This window comes from Colletotrichum karsti, assembly GCF_011947395.1.
Source record: "Colletotrichum karsti strain CkLH20 chromosome Unknown Scaffold48, whole genome shotgun sequence".
Classification (NCBI taxonomy): Eukaryota; Fungi; Ascomycota; class Sordariomycetes; order Glomerellales; family Glomerellaceae; genus Colletotrichum; species Colletotrichum karsti.
Window position 1 is genome coordinate 218,215 of NW_024065948.1, and position 20,857 is coordinate 239,071.

The 20,857-nt window shown below is 52.9% G+C and overlaps 5 protein-coding genes across 5 annotated transcripts; 1 reads left to right on the forward strand and 4 right to left on the reverse strand.

The window, feature by feature from the left end:
• Positions 1 to 354: 354 nt before the first annotated feature.
• CkaCkLH20_11469 (glycosyl hydrolase family 61) lies at positions 355 to 1,508 on the reverse strand (the record flags this gene model as incomplete). Its single annotated transcript, XM_038894183.1, has 2 exons — positions 355 to 678; positions 858 to 1,508. 2 exons carry the CDS (start codon positions 1,506 to 1,508, stop codon positions 355 to 357), a joined length of 975 nt encoding a protein of 324 aa, XP_038740513.1.
• Positions 1,509 to 4,355: 2,847 nt separating this feature from the next.
• On the reverse strand, positions 4,356 to 4,838 carry CkaCkLH20_11470 (uncharacterized protein; the record flags this gene model as incomplete). Its single annotated transcript, XM_038894184.1, has 1 exon — positions 4,356 to 4,838. The coding sequence occupies one exon, from the start codon at positions 4,836 to 4,838 to the stop codon at positions 4,356 to 4,358; it is 483 nt and encodes a 160-aa protein (XP_038740514.1).
• Positions 4,839 to 5,770: 932 nt separating this feature from the next.
• On the forward strand, positions 5,771 to 14,089 carry CkaCkLH20_11471 (uncharacterized protein; the record flags this gene model as incomplete). The annotated part of the gene is made up of 6 exons (XM_038894185.1): positions 5,771 to 5,893; positions 5,954 to 6,215; positions 6,267 to 6,437; positions 6,488 to 6,751; positions 6,911 to 7,478; positions 7,540 to 14,089. 6 exons carry the CDS (start codon positions 5,771 to 5,773, stop codon positions 14,087 to 14,089), a joined length of 7,938 nt encoding a protein of 2,645 aa, XP_038740515.1.
• A 376-nt stretch (positions 14,090 to 14,465) lies between these two features.
• On the reverse strand, positions 14,466 to 15,140 carry CkaCkLH20_11472 (uncharacterized protein; the record flags this gene model as incomplete). Its single annotated transcript, XM_038894186.1, has 1 exon — positions 14,466 to 15,140. The coding sequence occupies one exon, from the start codon at positions 15,138 to 15,140 to the stop codon at positions 14,466 to 14,468; it is 675 nt and encodes a 224-aa protein (XP_038740516.1).
• A 416-nt stretch (positions 15,141 to 15,556) lies between these two features.
• CkaCkLH20_11473 (cobW domain-containing protein) lies at positions 15,557 to 17,525 on the reverse strand (the record flags this gene model as incomplete). Its single annotated transcript, XM_038894187.1, has 5 exons — positions 15,557 to 16,522; positions 16,581 to 16,791; positions 16,845 to 17,141; positions 17,205 to 17,290; positions 17,343 to 17,525. The coding sequence occupies 5 exons, from the start codon at positions 17,523 to 17,525 to the stop codon at positions 15,557 to 15,559; spliced, it is 1,743 nt and encodes a 580-aa protein (XP_038740517.1).
• Positions 17,526 to 20,857: the final 3,332 nt, after the last annotated feature.

The following is a 20,857-nucleotide window of genomic DNA, read 5'->3' on the forward strand; positions in this document are numbered from 1 at the left end:
CTTACGTGTTTCACGAACGACAGTATATAATATCAATCTTCGGAAAGATGAGTGCAAGATTAATGCTGTGACATGGTAACCAAAACAACAGCAATGAATATCAACAACGTCAGTCACTGCATAAGGAACGGAGCAATGGTTTGAAATGATCCCATATATCAAACATGAGGACGCCTCGGCACAAAGGATCGTCCGATATCTAATCGCATTTACATCCAGTGTCTTAAGTCATACGTATGTACAAGAAAAATTGGTGAGCGAGGAATACCCAAAGAGGCATCACAAGCTCTAGTGTTACAACTCCATCAACTTTTGTCTATCCCCAGTCTACTCACGTCTCAGAGAGAGAGACGCTTAGTAGGCGGCGCGAGCAAGGCGGCGGCGCATGGAGCGAGCACGGCGGCGAGCAGCGGAGTTCTCGCAGTCGTCACCGGCGGCAGCCTGGGAGGGCTGGGCGGCCTCGGTCGGGGTGGTGGTGCTGTTGCCGCCGTTGTAGTCGGGGATGCCGGCGGAGGCGGTCGGGGTGGACGGGGTGGTGGGAGTGGCGCCGGTTCCGTCGGATCCAGTGCAGTCTCCGTCAGAGGTCTGTCCCAGGAGGTTGGCAGTGTGATCGATGCAAGCGGCATCAGGCCAGACGGAGGGTCCAGGAGCGGTGTAGTTCTTGGGGGCAGGGTAGTACTGGTTATTGTTAGAATATCATCGCGAGATCTGACGGGCAGACAGCCGGAGCAAAACGTCCGACCGGAAGTGGGGTGGAGACATGGCCCATGCGTCGCACGTGACTTTACGTAATTCGCTTGGCCAGCCACAATGCACAGCCACCGCGACTTCGTTTTTATAAAGGGAGGTGAACTTACGATGTTGATCAGCAGACCGGGCTCCTCTCCGGTGTAGGCTCCGGGGAACTTGACGGTGGGCTCGGGAGTGCCGGAAGAAGCACCAGTGACGGAAAGCTGAGCGCAAGCAATGTAGAACTGGGCACCGCCCTTGGAGCCGGCGCCGTGGAGACCGACGTGCTCGGCACGGAGCAGGTACTCGCCGGTAGGGACCTCCTTGGGGATGCTGAAGGTGAAGTTGTGGATACCGGCGTTGTTCACGTAGGTGGCCCACTGGAGGCCGGCGTCGGTGATGTCGGAGGTGGTGAGCTCGTAGATCTTGAACCAGTCGCCGTCGCCCTTGTACGAGGAGACGGAGTCGGGCGCCTTGGACATGTAGACGGCCAGGGGGCCGGGGTGGCCCATGTCGTTCTCGACGATGAAGCCGACCTCGTCGCCGGCGTTGACGGCCTTGGTCTTGGTCTTGGCCAGGACGTCGTCGTCGTTACCGCCCTTGTTGCAGACAATGCCCTCGGAGGTGACGTCCTCGACGGGGGAGTTGGAGTTCTTGGCCTCGCGGACGAACTCGTAGCGCTCGGTCTGCTCGCCGTTGACGATCAGGGTGGGGAAGACGTAGTGGGCGGTGGCCTGGGACACGAGGGCCGCGGCGGCGAGGAAGCTGAAGGTACGCATTTTGGTGGATGTGTGTCGGGAGTTTGGTAGAGAGAGTGTTGGTCAAGAAAGATTGGACGGAAGAAAATGAAGGTTGATTTTCCACCAGGGAATGAATGAATGAATGGTTTCAAAAAGAAAGAAAGTGGTTTGTACAATGACAAAAGACACAGCGATGGTTGAGAACGAGGAGTAAAAAAGAGTCGAAGAAGTCGAGAAGAGACCGTTCTCTTATATCTCGAGGCATCTCGTGCACCCCTGGCAGCCGTTGGCCGTCAACCGCCCACGAGTATCCATCCCATGTCCCCGTACCTGATGAGAATTCTCCAATCCCCACTCCCTGTCATTTGCCTTCGTTCTTCTGGGCATCGTGGGCCAACGGGCGGCGCGAAAGGGGGCGGTTCGCCCACGTTGGCTGAGCCAGGGGCCCGAAAGAAGTTCTTCGACGAAAGGACGATTCTGGGCGAGGCTCGTTTGAAACATTGGAGCGACCCCATAAGCAGGAACCAATTCCCACCAAACACGGCCCTCGCCGCCGGGGATGGGTCCCTGATCGGGTCGCAACTAAAGTACGGTTGACGAAATCGACCCCTGTAGGACCTTTCGAAGATGAGGGGGCATCGCGGTCGAGATATGGTCGCCAAGCTTGGCTCATGCGCCGATTCCCATATGATCCTGTTCATCTAAAGTCGCCCTCACGAGAGGTTCGCGTATTGCCCCTGTCGACCACAGCTCCTCGGCTGCGTTGGGCCTGGTCTTGGTGCCCCGAATCGGTCGCTTGTAGATTGACCGATACCCACCTCTTCACCAGAACTTGACATTGCCGCCGGTGGTGGTTGCGTCTACCTGCATGCCAGTTGCCCGTAATAACTTGTCGTGTTTGAGCGTTGACAGTCGTCAATCTCGGGCGCCATGCCGGGTTTGCTTGTCAATCCCCGGCGCCGGTTATCGGTCGCTAGTGCTCGAAAGCCGATCGAGTCTGAGTGCCTGTCAACATTAACTCGGCTCATTCGGAATCGACCTTCGGTCAGAATAAGGACTGCTGAGACATATCAACCGACGTCTCTGTTTCCCCAGACTCAATATGAGAAACTTTCGTCTGAAGACGATCGAACCGAGAAGATCATGCTGCGCTGAACTCTGTGATGGTACCTGATCGACGCGCCCGTGGTGGGATTCACCTGAAACATGGGCCAGGGGCACGGCGGGGAAAAACGCGCTGGCTGATGTTCCCTGCCGCAGATCACTTTACACGGGACGAAAATCCCAGCACGAAAGGAAAAGGAGTCCACTCCTGTGCCGTGCTGCGGTGGCTCACAGCCATCACGGCGCTTGGAACTTGGAAGAACACGAAAAGTCGGGATCCCATCTTCGGAGTCATCCAGGACGTGACGGTCTGTTGCTGGGCGTAATATCTCGGCTGATGCAGCCGAGACTTTTCGAACGTGGATGACTGGACTTTTCCACGCCCTGCTGTGAGTTGATGCAGTGTGATAGCCATGACTTAGCCGACAGTGGTATCGTCATCGCAGGCCGTCCCAAGCAGACCCGGCGCTTCACTTTTAGAGTGAAAATAGAGTGCGGTTGATAAGTGCCGCCTTGCCGAGTTATCATATCGACCCTCAGTAAGAGCTGGGTCAGCCAACTGGGCGGTGTCCTTATCCCACGTTGAGCAGCCATATGCCTGTCGCATTGATCGGACTGAGTCTCCGCTAGGGGGTCTTAGTCAGTCCTGGGTCAAGCTGCGCTTTCTCCTTTTTACCCCGTCAAAGGGGAATGCAGTCTGAGAAAAACAACGTCGGCTCCATCCGCAATTATCGCTAATATCGGCCTCCATGGAAGCCGGTGGGATGGTTGAGCCGAACGGGAGCGGCTTCCTTCGATTGTTCCCGCCAGCGGCTGGACCGCCGTGATTCATAGGCTCGTGGCATCCGACGACGACCCAGTCTTTAAAAGATTTGCCGGAGTCAACCGTTCCTCGCTATTTGTCTGTTCCTGATCCATCATATTTTCAATCCAGAGTTGGCAATGATATGCTTATCGCGGGCATGCGACTCATTTCACCTCTGCACGGAGGCCAGGCGGTTTCAGGACTGCCTTCAACTTGATGAAGCTACCTGAGAGACCCGACGGTTGAATCGAAGCTTGCGATGCCTCGGTTGAAGCTGTCTTTTCGCCGACAGACTTCTGGGCCTTTCTCAAAAGGTCGGCAGGGCCTGAGACTTATTGTCGAGCGAAATCAGCAACCGGGGCCCATGAAGAATTATTGCCAATATTGTTCTATTCTCGGATGACTATCGCCCAACACGAACGTAGACCTGGTGCTCTGGAATGCGCCCTGTTAATTGATTTAATGGGAATGAACATCTTCTGTTCACTGCTTGAGCACACTTTGGCTCAAGCTGGATGTCTTCCCAGCCAGCGTGTGTGCAACCGCCTCTGGAACCCGTACGCCGAACTGGTATCTTCGAGAAGGTAGTATGTCCCGGTCAAACCGGATCCGCATCGGAGCCGACCATGCTCCGGCACGGACGGGAGCAACGAAATCGCCACTTCGGTTTCACAAGAGACATCTCCGCATCAGGCAGCACACGGGATGAACTGCAATGTAGTGAACGAGAAAATGTTGAACAGCAGACGCTAAACACGTCTGTGTAACGTATAGAACAGGAAATGATGTGCCCAATGTTGTCTTATGTTCCATCCTGCCAGCCTCTTGCGATGTCCGTGTATGTATGCAGTGCCAAACCACCCGCGATAAGAACCAAATAGAAGCCGTCTGGTGTCATAAGTCGTGTCGATAGCCATATATGCAACCTCATCCGAATCCAAGCCGAAAAGGAACGAAATCTCCTTCTCAAACGACCCTCAGTCAGTCTTGGTCCCCTCAACGGCAGTCTTCTGCCCTTGGTCTGAACCCTCCTCCTTCTTCCCCATATCTATCTTGTACCAAGGCCCGTGTATCGCACCGGCACCAGCACCGATCAGGCCCCCGAGCAACGTGGTTGGGATAGCCGCAACCCCGCCGACGACACCGGTCACGACGGTGCCCACGCCGGCCCCCAGTCCGGCTCCGACACCAGCCCCGATGCCTGCGCCACCTATCCCACCCTGCCAGATTCCACTCTGGAGGCGGTGGGAATCCCGGGCCAGGGACTTGGCCTTGTGCTCATGCTCGGACGCTTCCGCCAGTATCTTTTGCTTTTCTTCGGGGTCCTCGACACCCTCGCCTCGTTCTCGGGCGCGCTGGGCGGCTTCGGCTTCTTGCTGTGCCTGTTCGAGCTTCTCGGTGGCTTGTGCAAGGATCTTGTCCTTGCGGTTCTGCTTTTCTTCGGGCGGTGGCGAAGGCATTGGATGGAAATGTGGCGGATGGGGTCTTCGATATGGCAATTTGGACTGTTCGGTCGGATGAAAGCAACGCCGTTAGATTCTCTAAGCCCGGAAAACGTGTGGAATGAAGATTAAGTGTGTAAAAGTTCGCGTTCGATAATAAAGAGCTGCTAGCGCTTTCGATGCCTGACTATTGACATCACTCGCTTAGACTCTGAGTTGCCCACCTATGATGTGTTCGTGATCCGCCACCAAGTGACGTCTACTCCGGTATGTACATATTTGTGCTAGAGTAATGTGAAACAAAGCCGCATCAGGTCTCATGCTGCTACATCTTTAAATCAGGGATCAAGCGGTCTTTTCATTTCGCTCTCTCATTCCCAGTTCCGCACCAAAGCCTGACCATATGTAATAACGAGATCATAACTCAGCAATCAAGATACATATTCAGATAGTAGTAGCTCTATCTAAACAAGGCTTGGAGTGATCATTCAATCACACGATTCTTGGACATGATGTATCTGGATAAATTATGAGTACAATTTCTATGATGTGCGTTATTTTCATAGTCTGCCGAGCCACCCTTCAATTCGCCAGCAAACGTCTTCCACTCAATGTTGGCTTGGCAGATGCGGCAATGCGCTTTATTCCACGACGCTTGAAGCTTCATGTCGTGTAAAACGGTTGCCTTCAACGAATTTTGCAGCGCAAATTGGACACTATTGCCAGGCATCTTCACCTGCATCTCACCATGTCAGCATCAAGCCAAATGATTCGTCCAGTTGATCTGGGCGGAGTGAGGGGCTAGCCGGCCTGTTGCTTATCAATGGGGTCGACGATGCACACGCAGCCTGATCAATTCCTAAAACTCGCGCAAATAAACACTCCTGCTCTGAAGTCACATCCATTTCGTGAGACTGTCGTCGCAAGTACGAATCATTTGAGCCCCCAAGATGGCATCTGCTCCAAGCATCTCGGCTGCCGCTGCTGGTCTGTGGGACAAGGCTCTAGAATCACTACCTCCCGATGTGAGAAAGGGCCTGGAAACAGTGAAGACGCCGAAGCGTCAAATTCTGGTGAGAGGGGTATTCGAGCTATGCACTCAGGAATCGGCTGACAATCTCGCGTCAACACAGGAAGTTGTCCTGCAAGAAGTCGAGACACAAAAAACACTGGTTTTCAACAAAAGACTGAAGTTCAAGAAACCGAACGGGAGCGAGGTGATTGTGAGAGATTTGCTGGAGAAGATCGTCGGCTGGGTTCATCGCTTCAAGGAAGTTGGCGACACGATCGTGCAATATGATCCCGCCCACGCCGCGCTGCCGTGGGCGGCTGTTCGATTTCTACTTCAGACATCTATCTCCGAGATTGAAACATTCAAAGCTCTCGTTGACGATTGTAAACAAGCCAGAAAACGTGTTTCCGAAATGAAGCTAACGACGTGTTTAGTGGAAGACATTACCCGAATGATGGCTCGTTACCGCATCTTTGAGAACTTGTACCTGCGAGGGACGTCGTTGGAGACCGAACAAGGTTTGGAAGCAGCTTTGGTTCGTCTCTATGCAGAGATTCTCACTCGGCTCAGCTATGCTATCAAGCTCTTGCAAGAGAGAACACGTGGTTGGTGTTGGGCATGAGTACTGGGCTCGTCAACGTCTAACCTTTCACAGTTCGAGTGGTGCTCAGCCCCTTCCGCTCAGCTGACCCGGACCGCGCGAAGATGATGGCCAATCTGGAAGCCGAAATCAATAACTACGCCCGATTATCAGACACGGAAACCTTGCGAGATATGGAAAAGGCCTTCGTGAGGCTCTCAACGCAGACGCTCCAATCGATATCAAAAGAGAAGTTCACCGACATCTACGAATGGCTATCGGTAGCGCCTTACAGCAACCACCACAGATTCGTCGTGGATCTGCGGTTACCTGGAGCTGGTCAGTGGCTGCTCGAACACAAATCATACGTTGAATGGCAAATATCAAGTTCCTCGGCCCTGTTCTTACTCCATGGCATCCCGGGGTCGGGAAAATCGACGCTTTGCTCTGTTGTAGTGGAGTCATTTCTCGCAATGACAGAGACCAATTCTCGCGCAGCACCACTTGGCTACTTCTACTGCTCGACGTTGGAATCGGAAATGCAACGCCAGTCCTCTGACGACGTCATGAGAACTATTCTCTACCAACTTGCGGTCAACACGACACTTCCCACGAAAATGAGAGAGTTCCTTTGCTCAGAGTATGAACGGCAAGCCCATAGATCAACGACCGGAAAGGCTGGAATGTTCAAGCTCAGAACTGCAGACTGCGTGCGACTCATCTTGGAGCTGGCTACCCAGGATCCCATCACGATCATTGTCGACAGTTTAGACAGCATCGTGGAGAGGGAACGTCCTGGTTTTATCCTTGCGCTTAGGGAGATCGTCGCGAAAGCGGATAACGTCGTGAAGATATTCGTCACGAGCCGGTCTTCACGTGCAGCGATGATGCCCCAAGCTGAGCATGAAGTCCAGATTTCAAGTCAGGAAACCCGAACAGACATGGAGGCATATGTCAACCACTTGATCGATACCGCTGTTGCGAAGAAATTGTTACTGAATGGAAACCTTCCGCCACAAACAGGCAGCGAACTGAGGCGAGCGGTTATGGAAGGAGCCGGTGAGATGTAAGGCGTTTACTTTAAATCCCCCCTTCAAATGAGTCTGTGCTAATCATCACTTTCGTAGGTTTCTATGGGCCAAGCTGCAAGTTGATCGCATTTGCCGAGAACACGTTGAAGCCGATGTTCTCGCAGCCCTTAAAAACAAGGTTCCTCAAGACATCGACCAGTTATACAAGGAATCTCTGAACCACATTGACTTAATGGGAGATACAGGCCAAGGTATCGCGGTCAAAGTCATATCTTGGCTCCTCTACATGAGAGAGCCCCTGACACCAGCAGCGCTCTTGGCAACCCTCGCTGAAGCAAACCATCCGACACCCGAGTTGACTCAGGTAATTGCCATATGTGCAAACCTGGTTGTTCTCGACACCACCTGCAATATCATGCGATTCATACATCAATCGGTTCAAGAGTTCTTGAGTAGTCAGCCACGCTACGCTGCTGGGACAGCTCACACTCTTCTGGCGTCCGCTTGCCTCGATGCATGCTCTCGTGGACCAACAGCAGTGTTTGACGACACGTTGAGAATCCCAAATGACGATTTCTATATCTACGCCGCGATATACTGGCCGGTGCACTTGCAGATGGCGCGAAGCTTGTGCCAGGATAATGTGGCTCTCGAGAAGTTGATGAGCGGCGTGAGATCGTTCATCTTCGAAGACGATTGGGAAGTCAATTTCTCGTTCGAGTCTTGGCATAGCGATGTGCAGGACCTGGTTCCGCATCTCACGCGGGACCATGCCATGATGCCACTTCTGGACGCGATTCCAAGCACCGACGGCTTCTTGTTCTTGTTCGCCATGTTTGGTTTTGAGGAGATGCTTGAGTCTGTTTTGGCCTCTATCGACGGCATTGACGTCAATCAAAGTAACAAGCACAGCCACACTCCTGTTTATCTTGCGGCGAGATATGGGCACTTAACAACGATGTTAAAGCTTGTCGGTCATGGCGCCAATGTCAATGTTAATGGTGGAAAATTCGGAAGTCCACTCCACGCCGCTTGTTTCGAGGGGCACATGAGTATCGTTGAGGATCTTCTGCGTCATAATGCAGATGTCTCATGTGGCACTGTGTACAAGAACGCACTGGAGGCTGCTTTCTTAGGAGGGAAAGAAGACGTAGTGCTCCGTCTTTTAGACACTGAGTCCATGATCCAGAGCGAAGCTGATCATGAAGAAGCAATGGGACACGCTGCCCGCTCGGGGTTTGCCAGGGTCATCCAGCAGCTCCAGCAGCCTCGTTTCGCACCCTTTTCCCATCCCACTGAGGACAAGATGAGGAAAAGGGTACGCAGCCTCATCAAAAGTGGTAACCTCACGGCAGTTCGTCGCTTCCTTGACCAAAACCTCTCTCAACGAGGCCTTCCTCCAGATTGTATTGCAGTTGCAGTAGAAGGAGGCCACGAAGACCTAATCACGTTCCTGCTCACGAAAGGAGCTGACATTGAAGGGGAGGGGGTTTATGGAAGTCCCCTGAGGACAGCTTCCTTGCTCAACTACAACCGGCTGGCTCAGTTACTCTTGGGTCGCGGGGCCAACGTCAACGCCCTTGGCCGTCATGGTGATGCGCTTCAGACTGCATCCTGGAAAGGGCATATCGCCATAATGGAACTTCTCATTGGCAATGGAGCGAATGTCAACCAAAAGAGTGGCTTCTGGGGCACGTCGCTGCAAGCAGCGGCTTATCATGGTCAGTTGAGGGCTGTGCAACTGCTAATCGCATCAAACGCGGACGTCCATGAAAAGGGATACTCTCGCGACGCGTTTCATGCCGCTGCCGAAGGGGGCCATGAAGATGTCGTCATCTTGATGCTACAGAAAGGCTACGCGCCTTACAGGCATATGGGCCTCGTCCAGTGCAGCGTTCCCAAAGCATTAGCAAGCGAAAAGCTCCTCAGAGATGCATTTCCAGAGCGGTACGCATCTCCAGACGGACAGTCACTCGCCGATGACTTTGGGAGGGTAAATGCCGAACAAACAAGCTCAGTCACAGAACGTACCACGGTGAACGATGTGGTTCCTGAAGATCAGCGCAGCTTTGATGTCAGCGGCACAACATGTCTCCCAGTTCTGGGATACCGGTCTCGAGGGTATACGGGCGAGCAGAGCTTTCCCGTCGAGGCTGCTGCCTCTGCTGGTCGTCAGGAGGTCGTAAAAACCCTCGTAAAACATCACAAGGCTTTGGGAATTTCCCCTACCAGCATGGTCGAAGCTATCAAGGAAGCTGCGAAGATTGGCCACGTGCCAATTATTGGTGTTCTTTTCGATCATTTGCAGAGCCGACAACCCGCGAAACCGTTGATAGAGGCTATGCTCGTGGCAGCGAAAAAGAACCAACAACGCGAAGTCATGGAGTACGCCGTTCAGCTTGCTGAGAAACATTGCGCGGCCGAAGAATGTGTCCGGATGAAAGCATTTGCAACAGCTACAGCCGCAAGATACCGGAACTCAAAGCGTGGCAGACGAAGGCTCTTCTCAGACTTTATGACCAGTTGCAGAACGGGCAACTCCCAGCTTACGACCCAGATACTGGCAACGGAACATCATGTGATGCTCTCTGAAGCTCGCATTAAGCGTGGGCTTCGTCTCTGCGCTGTGCATGGTCACCACGAGCTTATGCAGCTGCTCCTTCATTCACCCTCCCTTCGAAATCGAAGACCCTCAACTGGCGAGGAGATGTTTGTTGCAGCTGCAGCGAGCGGTCACTTGGAAATTATGAAGTTGCTCATGACTTTCTGGCCGGCACTGGCAGATTCAACCGACTCCATTCCGCTCAAACGCGCCTTGGTATTGGCCAGCGAACAAGGCCGTATCAGCGCTGTGCGGTATCTCGTGGTAGACCTCCAGGCCGACGTCAATCTTTGCTCCTCTGACGAAGGCCAAAATATGGTGTCTAGCTCAAGGTCATGTGACAGCGACTCTTCCGAATTGAATGTCGAGCTGGACGACTCGGGAAACGAGCTGTCTGATTCTGAATCAGATGTTCCCCCCGTTCGCCGGATTCCCCGGCATTACATGCATTATGGCCGAAGAGCACAACGTAGACCGGCTGCGCTATTCATATCCCCCCTTCAGGCTTCATTACGTGGCTTTGCCAGACTCAACCCTTCGACACGATACCTATACACATCGAGAGATCAGTCGGGGCAAGCCGACCAGGAGCAGCAAGTCGAGGTCACCGAACTCCTCCTCGAACATGGTTCTGATCCCAATGACCTAGGCGGTCAAAGCTTGTTTCCGATACAGTATGCTGCAAAACACTGCCCAAACTCTCTTATCGGCAGTCTCATTAGATCCGGAGCAGACCTGAACAAGGTCAGCAATGCCGACGACCATTCGAAAGCCCTCTCTTCAGACAAACATACTTATGTTGTGACTACCAAGTTCGATAGCTCATCAGGATCTCCGGTGCAGACGGTATCGCTGGTAGTCAAAGGTATCTTGGAGTGGACGAAGCCTGCGGTTTTCATTACAGCTGAACGGCCTTCATCTTCCTTGTCGACGGTGCGGCAGCTACTAGAAGCCGGTGCCACTGTTCCTCAGGATGTTGAACTCCAGCATCGTCTGGTTGACAACGTCCTCATGAAATTCGAGGAAACGGTGCCCAGATTGGAAAACGTTAGGTATTATATGACGGAAGATCGTGGCGAAATCTCCCAACACGTCAGATCTTGGATAGACGACGCCTTTTCAGAGGGCTCTATCGCAGCGTTACTCCACCTGATGTCTCAAATGCCGCATGTTACAGCGAAAAGCGCGAGGTGGAACTTGGTGCTTCAGATTGCGGCGTTTGTGAACAAGACTGACTTCATTGATCGGCTGTTATCACTCGGCACCAACATTAATGCAACCGGATACCAGTTTAATACTGCGTTACAAGCGGCGGCATCCCAAGGCCACGAAAAGTTGGTGTCGAAATTACTGGACGCTGGTGCTGAGGTCAACTCGATTGGGGGGGAATACCACACAGCATTGCGTGCAGCTGTCAGTGGAGGACACGAGAGCACAGTTCGGGTTCTTCTCGACCGTGGAGCAAGCTTGGAGCCAGAAAAGCCGCAACACAAATCTAAGCTCAACAAAAAGACACTTTTGGGATTGGGTGTACAAGTCGGGAGCTTGGCTATTGTCAGAATGCTCTTAGCCCGAGGAGCCAGTCCCATGCTCGAAAAGTCCGACAGGTTCGAGCATCCACATCCACTGATCGTTGCAGCAGATATGGGATTCATTGGCATTGCAAATGAGTTGATCCTTGCTGGTGCACCAGTCAATGTCAAGTTCTTGTCATACGAGAGCCATAGAAGCCTTCGTTCCACAGACAAGGATTTTTACTATGGAGGTTCCTTCATGGACGAGTACAGCTTTACGGATGCGAGCCCCCTTCATGCAGCTAGCGCACGCGGTAACTTGGAAATGGTCACGTTGTTGCTTTCTAATGGTGCCGCGGTGGAGGGACCTGATGACAGCTGGAAATCCCCTCTCACGATTGCAGCATCAAAAGGGAACGCTGACGTAGTCGGTCATTTGATCGAGGCCGGCGCAAGATGTGAAAGCAACTCAGGTTTGATGAGAGCTGTCAGAAAAGGATACGCTGGAACTGTCAAAAAGTTGTTGTCCGCCGAGGCACACGTTGAGGGCGTGCTGGCAGCGGCATGCCAGCATGAGAACCTAGAGGTGGTTGAGCTTCTTCTGTGTGAGATCATGGCAAGAGACGATCCCGATCCCATCATCGACGAAGCCTTTGTTGTTAACAACCTGGATGGATCAGTACTTCAGCTTCTGTTGAGCTACGCTCCCATGACGGCATTCCGCTTCGTTCGAGTGTGCGCTTCTGGCCCAGTACACCTGGTAGAGCACATTCTGGACCAGGGACTTGTCGACGCGAACCAGATAGCGGGTGAAACCGGCAGCCAGGCTCTTCACGCTGCAGCGGTGCAGTTGCAGTCTGAAGTAGTCCAGCTACTTGTCTCACGGGGAGCCAATATCGACGGCACAGCCGGTCACGGCGACTCGCCGTTGGTATCTGCACTTGAAGCCTGTGCCGGCTTGACATTAACGATGAGAGGCATGACAGGCGACCCGAAGCTTTGGAAACTAGCGGAGAAAGTACGGAAGGTGGCACTTGACACATCGGAGCTGAGGGACCAGTCGCACCTTGGCCGAAGGAAGCCTGCTTCTGCCACCAGCTTCTTGAGACTTTCGAACTGCGAAAGGATTGTTCGAAGTCTGCTGAGCAAAGGCGCGAATGTTGACTTGGAAGGCGATTGTCTTGGATCACCTCTACACATTGCCTGTCTGATTGGCAGTCGGTCCCTGGTCGAGTTACTCTGGGATCATGGAGCTGATTTCGACGCGACAGGGGGATTCTTTGACAAGCCAATCTTTGCTGCCATCCACAGCAGGAACATGGACTTGTTATCTTTCTGCTTGAACCACACTCAGCCATCAACGATTCAACATTCACATCCTGAACTAGGGACGCCTTTGCACTATGCTTGCAAGATACACGAGGGATCAATGGTCCGGCTACTTCTCAGACACGGCGCATATCCAAGTGCGAGGGATTCCCAAGGCCAAACGCCACTGGCAACTGCACTTTACAACACACGCCATCCAAGCTTTACGCCTAGGAACGGCAAAGAAGATCCTTTGAGCGTTTTCATGGAGATGATTGACTCTCTCCACATCTCCGACGATGACCTTGTGGCAGCAGCTACGGCTAAGGTTGATACGACGCGGCTTCAGCCATTGCTCTCGCGCAAGTGGAGCAATAGCATACCTGAAAAGATCATTTGCGATGTCCTGAGTCACGAAAATGCGAATCCGGATGTAATCAAGTTCCTCATGGAGAATAATGGCGGCATAGGCGCCACCGCCAACATCCTTCAGGCCGTAACAGACGAACGCCAACTCGAGATATTGCTTGAGTTCAGGCCTGTCGGCAGGATAAGCTCAACTACTCTTGCATCGCAAAAGAGTTTCAAGTGTATAAGTCGGCTGTTGGAAGCCGATCCAGAGGTTTCAATTCCCCGCGACGTCATTTTCCGGGCGCTACGTCCAAACCAGTATGATTCGAAGGAAAGAGGTTTACTCAAAGTCCTCTTTGAACGGAGCCCACAAATACAAGTCACCCAGGATATGCTGGAGGCAGTACGTCATGTCGAGCACATGAAGATTCTCCTAGATCGGATGGATAAGGGTACGGAAATCTCAAGTGGAGTAGTAGATGCCATTTCTCGTCTGGATTCTGAGGAGTCCTACGGCATCATACAACGCTTGCTGAAATTTGACCCCAGCATTCATGTGAGTCAGAAGATGGCGTCTCGGATGGTCACGGAATCGAGAGAAGTGTCTGTCTTGGAGCTGCTGTTGGAACACAATCCTGCCGTGGAGATCACACCCAAGATGTTTCTTGCCGTGTTGGATGACGATTGCTCCGGTGCCGACTCAGCGCTGGTCGATCTCATGACAAAGTACGATAAACGAGTGGTATCCACACGGAAGGTTCGTCAAGCAGTTGCCGACTCAACAGATGAGCGCCTCGCCGGGTTGACGGTTGCTGATGAGCAGGAGGACATGGAAGATTCGGAGGATTCGGAGGATTCTTGTGACGATTGAAATGGCAAAACCATAAACGCCTGCTTAGAAGCCCTTTTCAGGCTTCTATTCGTCTGGCTAAGGGTCTTCCGTGAAATATCTGGGGCATACCACAAGAATAAGCCATAGCTTCAACAGCTTTAGCTCTCTTGTTCCTGTTTCTTATCTGAAAGAAAAGTTCTAAATCTGCTGCATTGTGCCAAGGTGCTTGCTGACCGGTTGTGGTTCTGCAGTAGCCACGGATTGGGATTGGTGAGGAAATTATGTGGCATCTTTTGGTAGTTTTCCCTTGGAGATTGTTGATCTACAGTTAGAATGTGCTTTTCCTTACGGTCCTCGATATTGATAATCCACTTTCACTTCCACTTCTCGTTCTCATGGCCACTGGTTGAAATGCCTAAGCTTTCTGTTGCCATCTCTCTAAGTCTCTGTAAATGGTACCGTCCTCTACGTATGACTCGTAGAACCACTCAATCGATTCCGTAAAAGGCCGCAACCTTTGACCCAGATCCGCGCCGGCGAGGCGTACAACATAGAGGTCAGACCCATCTGGATCCTCGGCCCTGGCCTCGGGCGTCAGATCGAAGAAGACTGCGAGGAAGGCGCCGCCCGTCTCGTCCCACGAGGCCTCGGGGTTGTCGATGATCAAGATCTGGCGCTCCCAGGTGTCGTCGAAGGTCGGCGGGATGAAGAAATCCGTCGTGCCGGTGGCGTTCCGCGCGGCGATCTCGGCCCTGTGGTGCGCCGTACATCGCGCCACCCGCTCAGCTTCGGGCGCGTCGGCGGGAAGCGGGAGGCCGTGGACCTCGACGCGGTCGCGCGCGCTTCGCATAGCGCGGCCTTCGCGGGTCGACTCTTCCAGCTTCAGCGCCGTGGCTTTGACGTGCTTCCGGTCCCCGGCGTGGGGCGTTGTATCGTAGACTTGGATCGACCATTTTGGCCGGTTGGACGCATCTGGCGGCGTCCTGGCACGCGCATCCGTTTCAACCAGCTTCCAGGCGGCGTAGCATATTTTTCCATCGTGGCTTGGCGTCTCTTCAACGACGGTTCGGGGAAACACTTCCCTGGCCATGGTGCTTCAGAAGAGTCGATGCTGTATGGAAAGAACTGCAGACGTCGAATGTGTAGTCGAGAGACGTGTGGTTGTGTCGGTCTGAGGAAAGAAGTACTTGTAAGTAAGCTGACTAAAAGTTGGGGTTTCATCACCACCAACAAGGACAAGGAGAGGGGCGTTATCATGCAAGTCGAGTTGCTGCCTGTTATGACGTACAACTCTAGAAGGAATGTTTGAGCTAGGTTGGACACCGAGACAAATGCCCATCCTGCGTTTAGTGATTCTTCGGCTGTGATGCCCTGTCTCGTGAGTACCGTAACCTTGATATCATATCATATTTGATGGGAAAGAACTGTTTGAAGTTACCTGCGTTGTGTCGAAGTGCTTGGCTCAGCGTTCATTTTACTTCTTGTGTTTTGTCTAAGTCTATTCTTTTACGCGTGATCATGTCCCTCATGGTCCTCTTCATCATCCGCCCAGTCCGGGAACCCATCGTCGAACATGTCCTGCAGCTTATCCAGCTTCTTCTCCAAGTCCCACTTCTTATTCCTCATGACCTTCTGCCACTTCTTCCACTCCTCGTCATTGAGCAAGCACTCGTCCAGCGCCGCCTCGAGACCCTTGATGTCGAGATTCTCTCCGATGAAGACCAGCTCCTGGCGACGATCGCCCCATTCACCACCCTTGCTGATGTCGTGCTTGACGAGTGCGTCAACCTCTGCGTCGCCCGTCATGTAGTCTGACGGGTCGAGCATGCAGAACCACGGACGACCGCCGGTCATAGTCAACATCGCACCAGCCTGTGACCAGTCGCCTGCCCTGTGCGGCCTCGTCGCGAGGAAGAACTCGCCCTTCGAGCGGAATAAACGGTTGAAGAGCGGGTTGGCGGTCTTGTTGGCGAGGATTACTTCGTTTGATGGCGGCTCCAGGGGGTCTTCCATGTCGGCGTCTTCATCATCTCCTTCCTCCTCTTCCTCGTCGTCTTCCCATTCTTCATCTTCCTTCTGGGCGTCGTCCATGTCTGCATCCTCTTCATCCTCGTCCATCTCATCATCATCCCCCTCAGGAGCTTCCATCTGGAGAATGAACTTGTCGTAGATGAGAGACCAGAGACGTCGAGGATTGAAGGGCCGTGTTCTTGTGTAGATGAAGTTGCGGACGTTGTATTCTTCGGTCTCGGGCTTGGGGGTGATCTTCTTGCGGCCGTTCACCTCGCGTACTGTCATGGCGTGCAAGTCCTGCAGCCAGCCGACACCGGACTGGGCGACCTTGAGGTCGAAAGTGTTTGTGTTGACGATCTCCTTGACGTCGATCTTGCCATAGTTGGCTTCGAGGATCTTGGCTCTGGGGTTGAGCTTCTTGATCAGGTCGAGGACGCGGGCGCGGTCGTTCTTCGTTACCTGAGAGGAGTATGTTAGCGTGATGATTGGCCATGTTACGTGCGTGATGAAAACTTACCATGTCCACCTTGTTCAGGATGATGACATCGGCGAACTCGATCTGGTCGACCATGAGGTCCGAAACGGTACGCTCGTCTTCGGGAACGACGTCGTCTCGTCTCGAGGAGAGCAGGTCGCTTGTGTGGAAGTCGTTGAAGATTGTGAAGGCGTCAATGACGGTGACGGTGGTATCGAGACGGGCGAACTTGTCGACACCCCCGGCATCGGCACTGGAAAGGTCTTTTGTCAGCTTAACACTGAGGATCATGGAGAAGGTACTTACAGTCTCTTGAGAAGCTTGAGTGTGTCGGCATCCAGACCCTCCGGTCCTTCACCCATGGCTTGCATTTGCTCCGCCAGACGGGCATCGAAGGTCTCGGCAACTTGCTCGGGCTCGCTGATGCCACTGCTCTCAATGACCACATAGTCAAACTCGTGGAGCTCGGAGAGGTTCACCAGCTCTTCTAGCAGATCGCCGCGAAGGGTGCAGCAGATGCAGCCATTCTGGAGAGCGATGACCTTCTCTTCGGTCTTTGTGATTTTGTGGCTCTTCTTAATCAAGGACGCATCGACGTTCACACTGTGGGATTTAAAGGCTAGACTTGTACAGACATCAAAGGGATTCTGGTTTGATTTGACTCACGCTCCAATATCGTTGACAATTACTGCGATGCGAAGGCCGTGGTCGCTCTTGAGAATGTGCTGGAGGAGGGTCGTCTTTCCGCTTCCCTGTACTTGGTGTAAGTGGTGTCTTCTCAGAGAGGACGTAGAATCATCCTACCAAGAAACCAGAAAGCAGTGTGACCGGCAGTGGCTTGTCCTGGCCAGACTTCGAAACGTCAACGCCAGAATCGGCACGTGTAAGTTTCGGAGCGCCGCCGTTGGCTTTCGGGTTCGTCGTCGCCGGTACTACGACACCGCCCGACTGCGGCTTTGTTGACGATGCAGAGAGTTTTTTGCCCATTGTGACGGTGGTGTTCTGTTTCTTCCCTTCCAAGATGACAATTTGAGGATGAAACGAAACCAACTCGATTCTCTCGAGCACATGATATTTATATCGCCTCTTTTAACAATTTCTCAACTGATATCTGACCATCGTTTCCAAGCATGCCATGCCATCAAGGTGCTTTCAACATGCATCGTACAAGACGGTCAAGGCTGTCCATCCGGGTGTTGATGATGACCCTCCGGGGTTGTGATCCGGGATTGGCTAGCTTGACTCCGGGGCGGTCATCAGGAATCGGCCGAGTCGTGATTGGATGAGGGCACCTCCACCGGGGCCGTTCTCCCAGGAACACCCTCCCGAATCGGGAAAGCCTGTCAGGGAGGCAGGGAGTAATTTCGTTCGGACCCCTAGACACCTTGAGGGTTATCTGGATGTTGGAGGTTGGATTCTTGATTGCGAAGATGCCGATGATGCGAATGGCGAGGGTTCTGAGCCCTTCGGCTGGCTGCATCGGCACATGGTGAGAATGTGAGGTTCACAAAACTCCCAGATTGTCAGAAACGTGCCAATTGGTGGAGGTCTCACGAAAGGAAAGTGAGAGCAGGTGTGCTCATCCTTCCTCGCTCTCCTTGATCACAACTGAGACCCAAAAAAGAGACACAACCAACTGCTGAGAAAGCTCATGTGAGCCTACTCATGAAGTAATTGCGGCAGGATTTGAGACATGAGACCCGATGACCTGTCTAGGATCACAGACTTCTTAGCTATCGTAGCAATAGAGAGTGCTCTTGCGTCTGCTGTAGGTGTTGCTACATGAATTGCCAGACCACAAGTGTGATGATGGAAGATGAACAACAAGCTCGGAGAGATGAGAGCAAGATAAATCAAATGAGATAACCACCACTGTTAGTCTTTTCTACGAGGTACCCATGCCATGTCAGTGACGTGGAAGCGAAAAAAGGTTGAGCTTTCATGAATTCGTCGAAGACTGGAGTCGTGAGACTTCTTCAGAAGTCGAGTGCAATTTGTAACAGGTGACCACAGTGAAGAGGTCTACATGAAAATGAAATAAGAATGATAAAGTAAGGTTGAAGTTAGAACGCGAATACATCGTACATTCTGAGGCTAACAATCATTTGCCTCACCCTACCCGACATCTCACATCAACAACAACATTTCTCACTCTTATCTAGTGTCCGTTTGAGCTTCAAGTTCATTCAATACTTCATATTCCCACCTGAAAACTCATGTTCAATTGCCTAGTTCAAGTGAAAAAAGTCATTCACACAGACAAGCACGGCCTCAACTTTCATGGCTTAGAAATCATTGAGTTCTCATGAACTGGGGCCGTCAAAAATGCCAAGGAACTTCCTCGTTTATCAAGTAAGGCCCGACCGGCGGGACGAACGGCTTCGGCCGAATTAACCCGGTCTCTCGAGTCTTCCGAATCGACAGAGCCTCACGTCGAGAGAAAAGCGACTGGTTCGACGAGTGGACGGGTCGTGGCCCCGGCGCGACGAGACGAACACGAGACGGCGCGGCGATCTTGGCTTTCAGGCTGGACTGTACCGAGTAGCGTTTTCAGTGTTGAATGTGATTGATTCTTGAGTGAGCGTTCATCCAATCGCCGAGAGCGCTTATCATCTTCCGTGAGCTTGAAAATTCGGTCAAACTGTTATTGACTGGCAAAAACCATATAACCACGTTGGCGAGATTTGTATTGATCGGTTCAGTTGTGCAATTCAATGAGCGAGATGACGTTCATGCGCCCGGCATTCGCTGTGTCGCCGACGGTGGATCAATCATCAGTGGGCATGAGCGTGGCTCACGGAGGACATGGCAGCCGAAAGGTTAGTCGTGACGAGTCAACTCATGAAGATCAAGCGCGCGGTTTCCAAGCGGAAGGTAAGAAAAGACCCGTCACCATATTAATAGAAATACCAAGACTCACGGTTTTGCGCCGGGCAATGTGGAAGACAGAAAAAACTGAACGTCATTGTCAGGAGAGAGGAGTCGCAAAAGATGCGCGCAGGGCGCCCATGCATTTTCGGTTTCATCGACGGCTCCGTGGTGGGCTTCAGTGAACCACGAAGTGACAGAGATCCAGGGCGTTCGTTACCCCAGATACCACACCACCAAACGCTTGTCATTGCGGACGGCGACGGACATTCGTATTGGTCGAGTTGCCGTGGCCTTCAAACCCGACGCGTCCGGCCTTGCGCAGTCTGGTGCCGCCCCGAGTCGGCACGAGTTGACCTGGTTGATGAAAGCTGGATTTGTTGGCTGAACGGCGACTCTATCCTGGTGTTGATCGCAGCTCGTCTCCGGCCGGACCGTGTTGTGGTGACGAAGCTGAGGGTGTCAATTCTCGGCACGACTTGCCAACTCGTGGTTCATGCTGTGGCCTCAATCCAACATGACACCCGAGGAACGATGAATTCTGGTCGTTGTGGACTTTGTGACCCGATCGGGAGACAATGTGATGATGATCGTAAGAATCGAGAGACCCGGTACGGGGGCCAACAATCAAGAAAAGACGGAAAATGTTTCTAATCCCCGAGCCGGGGCCCCCAACAGACATCATCTTCCCACGCGAGCTCACCTGCCCTGTTGACCCCATCATCCTCCGTTCTCGCGGTGCCCAAGTGGAGATGTCATTCTCAGATATTTCCGACTCTGAACACCCAAAGATAGCTGAGAGAAGTGTGAGCAAACGGCGAGTGCGGTCGTATTTTGCAGGTTTCAGGCGCCGTCAGGCCAAGCGCCAAGAAGCGCGTCAAACACGGAGGAGGGGCCTCTGGTGCGGCAATTGGGAGGTTGATCTCGTCTGCCCATCGGCGCGGGTGACAGCGGCCGGGGGGTCATTTGAAACCCTCCGAACGAGAGTGCCCCTGGGTGCTACTCTTCCTCGACCGCAGGCTCCGGTCACTGCATTTTTGGAGAATTTGGAGAACTTGACTGTGCTGATGGACGACGTGGTGGTGTGTTATGATTGGGTTGTCCCCCTGTCATCCAAGACCCTGGGAGGTTTGCTCGCGTGCAGTTGTCGCACCAAGGGGGAGGACTCCATCTCGACAACGCAGGAGAAGTCCATCGTCGACCCCCTTGTTCCGTTTTCTTGGAAGATGTTTGATGTGAGGGCGCGATAAGACATGGGAGGCGTGTGGTAATTGTCCGTGTGGCGGGAGAAGAAGCGGGAGAAGGGATGTCTACGCGGGATATGGGATTGATAATATGAAGCATCCCAGGCCGTCATTCCCACGAGGCCCTTCTTGACTTCTCCTGGTTCTTGATCCGTTTCTTGTCAAGAACTCGGCGGGTTCAACATTCTGTTCTCCATGAAGCGCTTG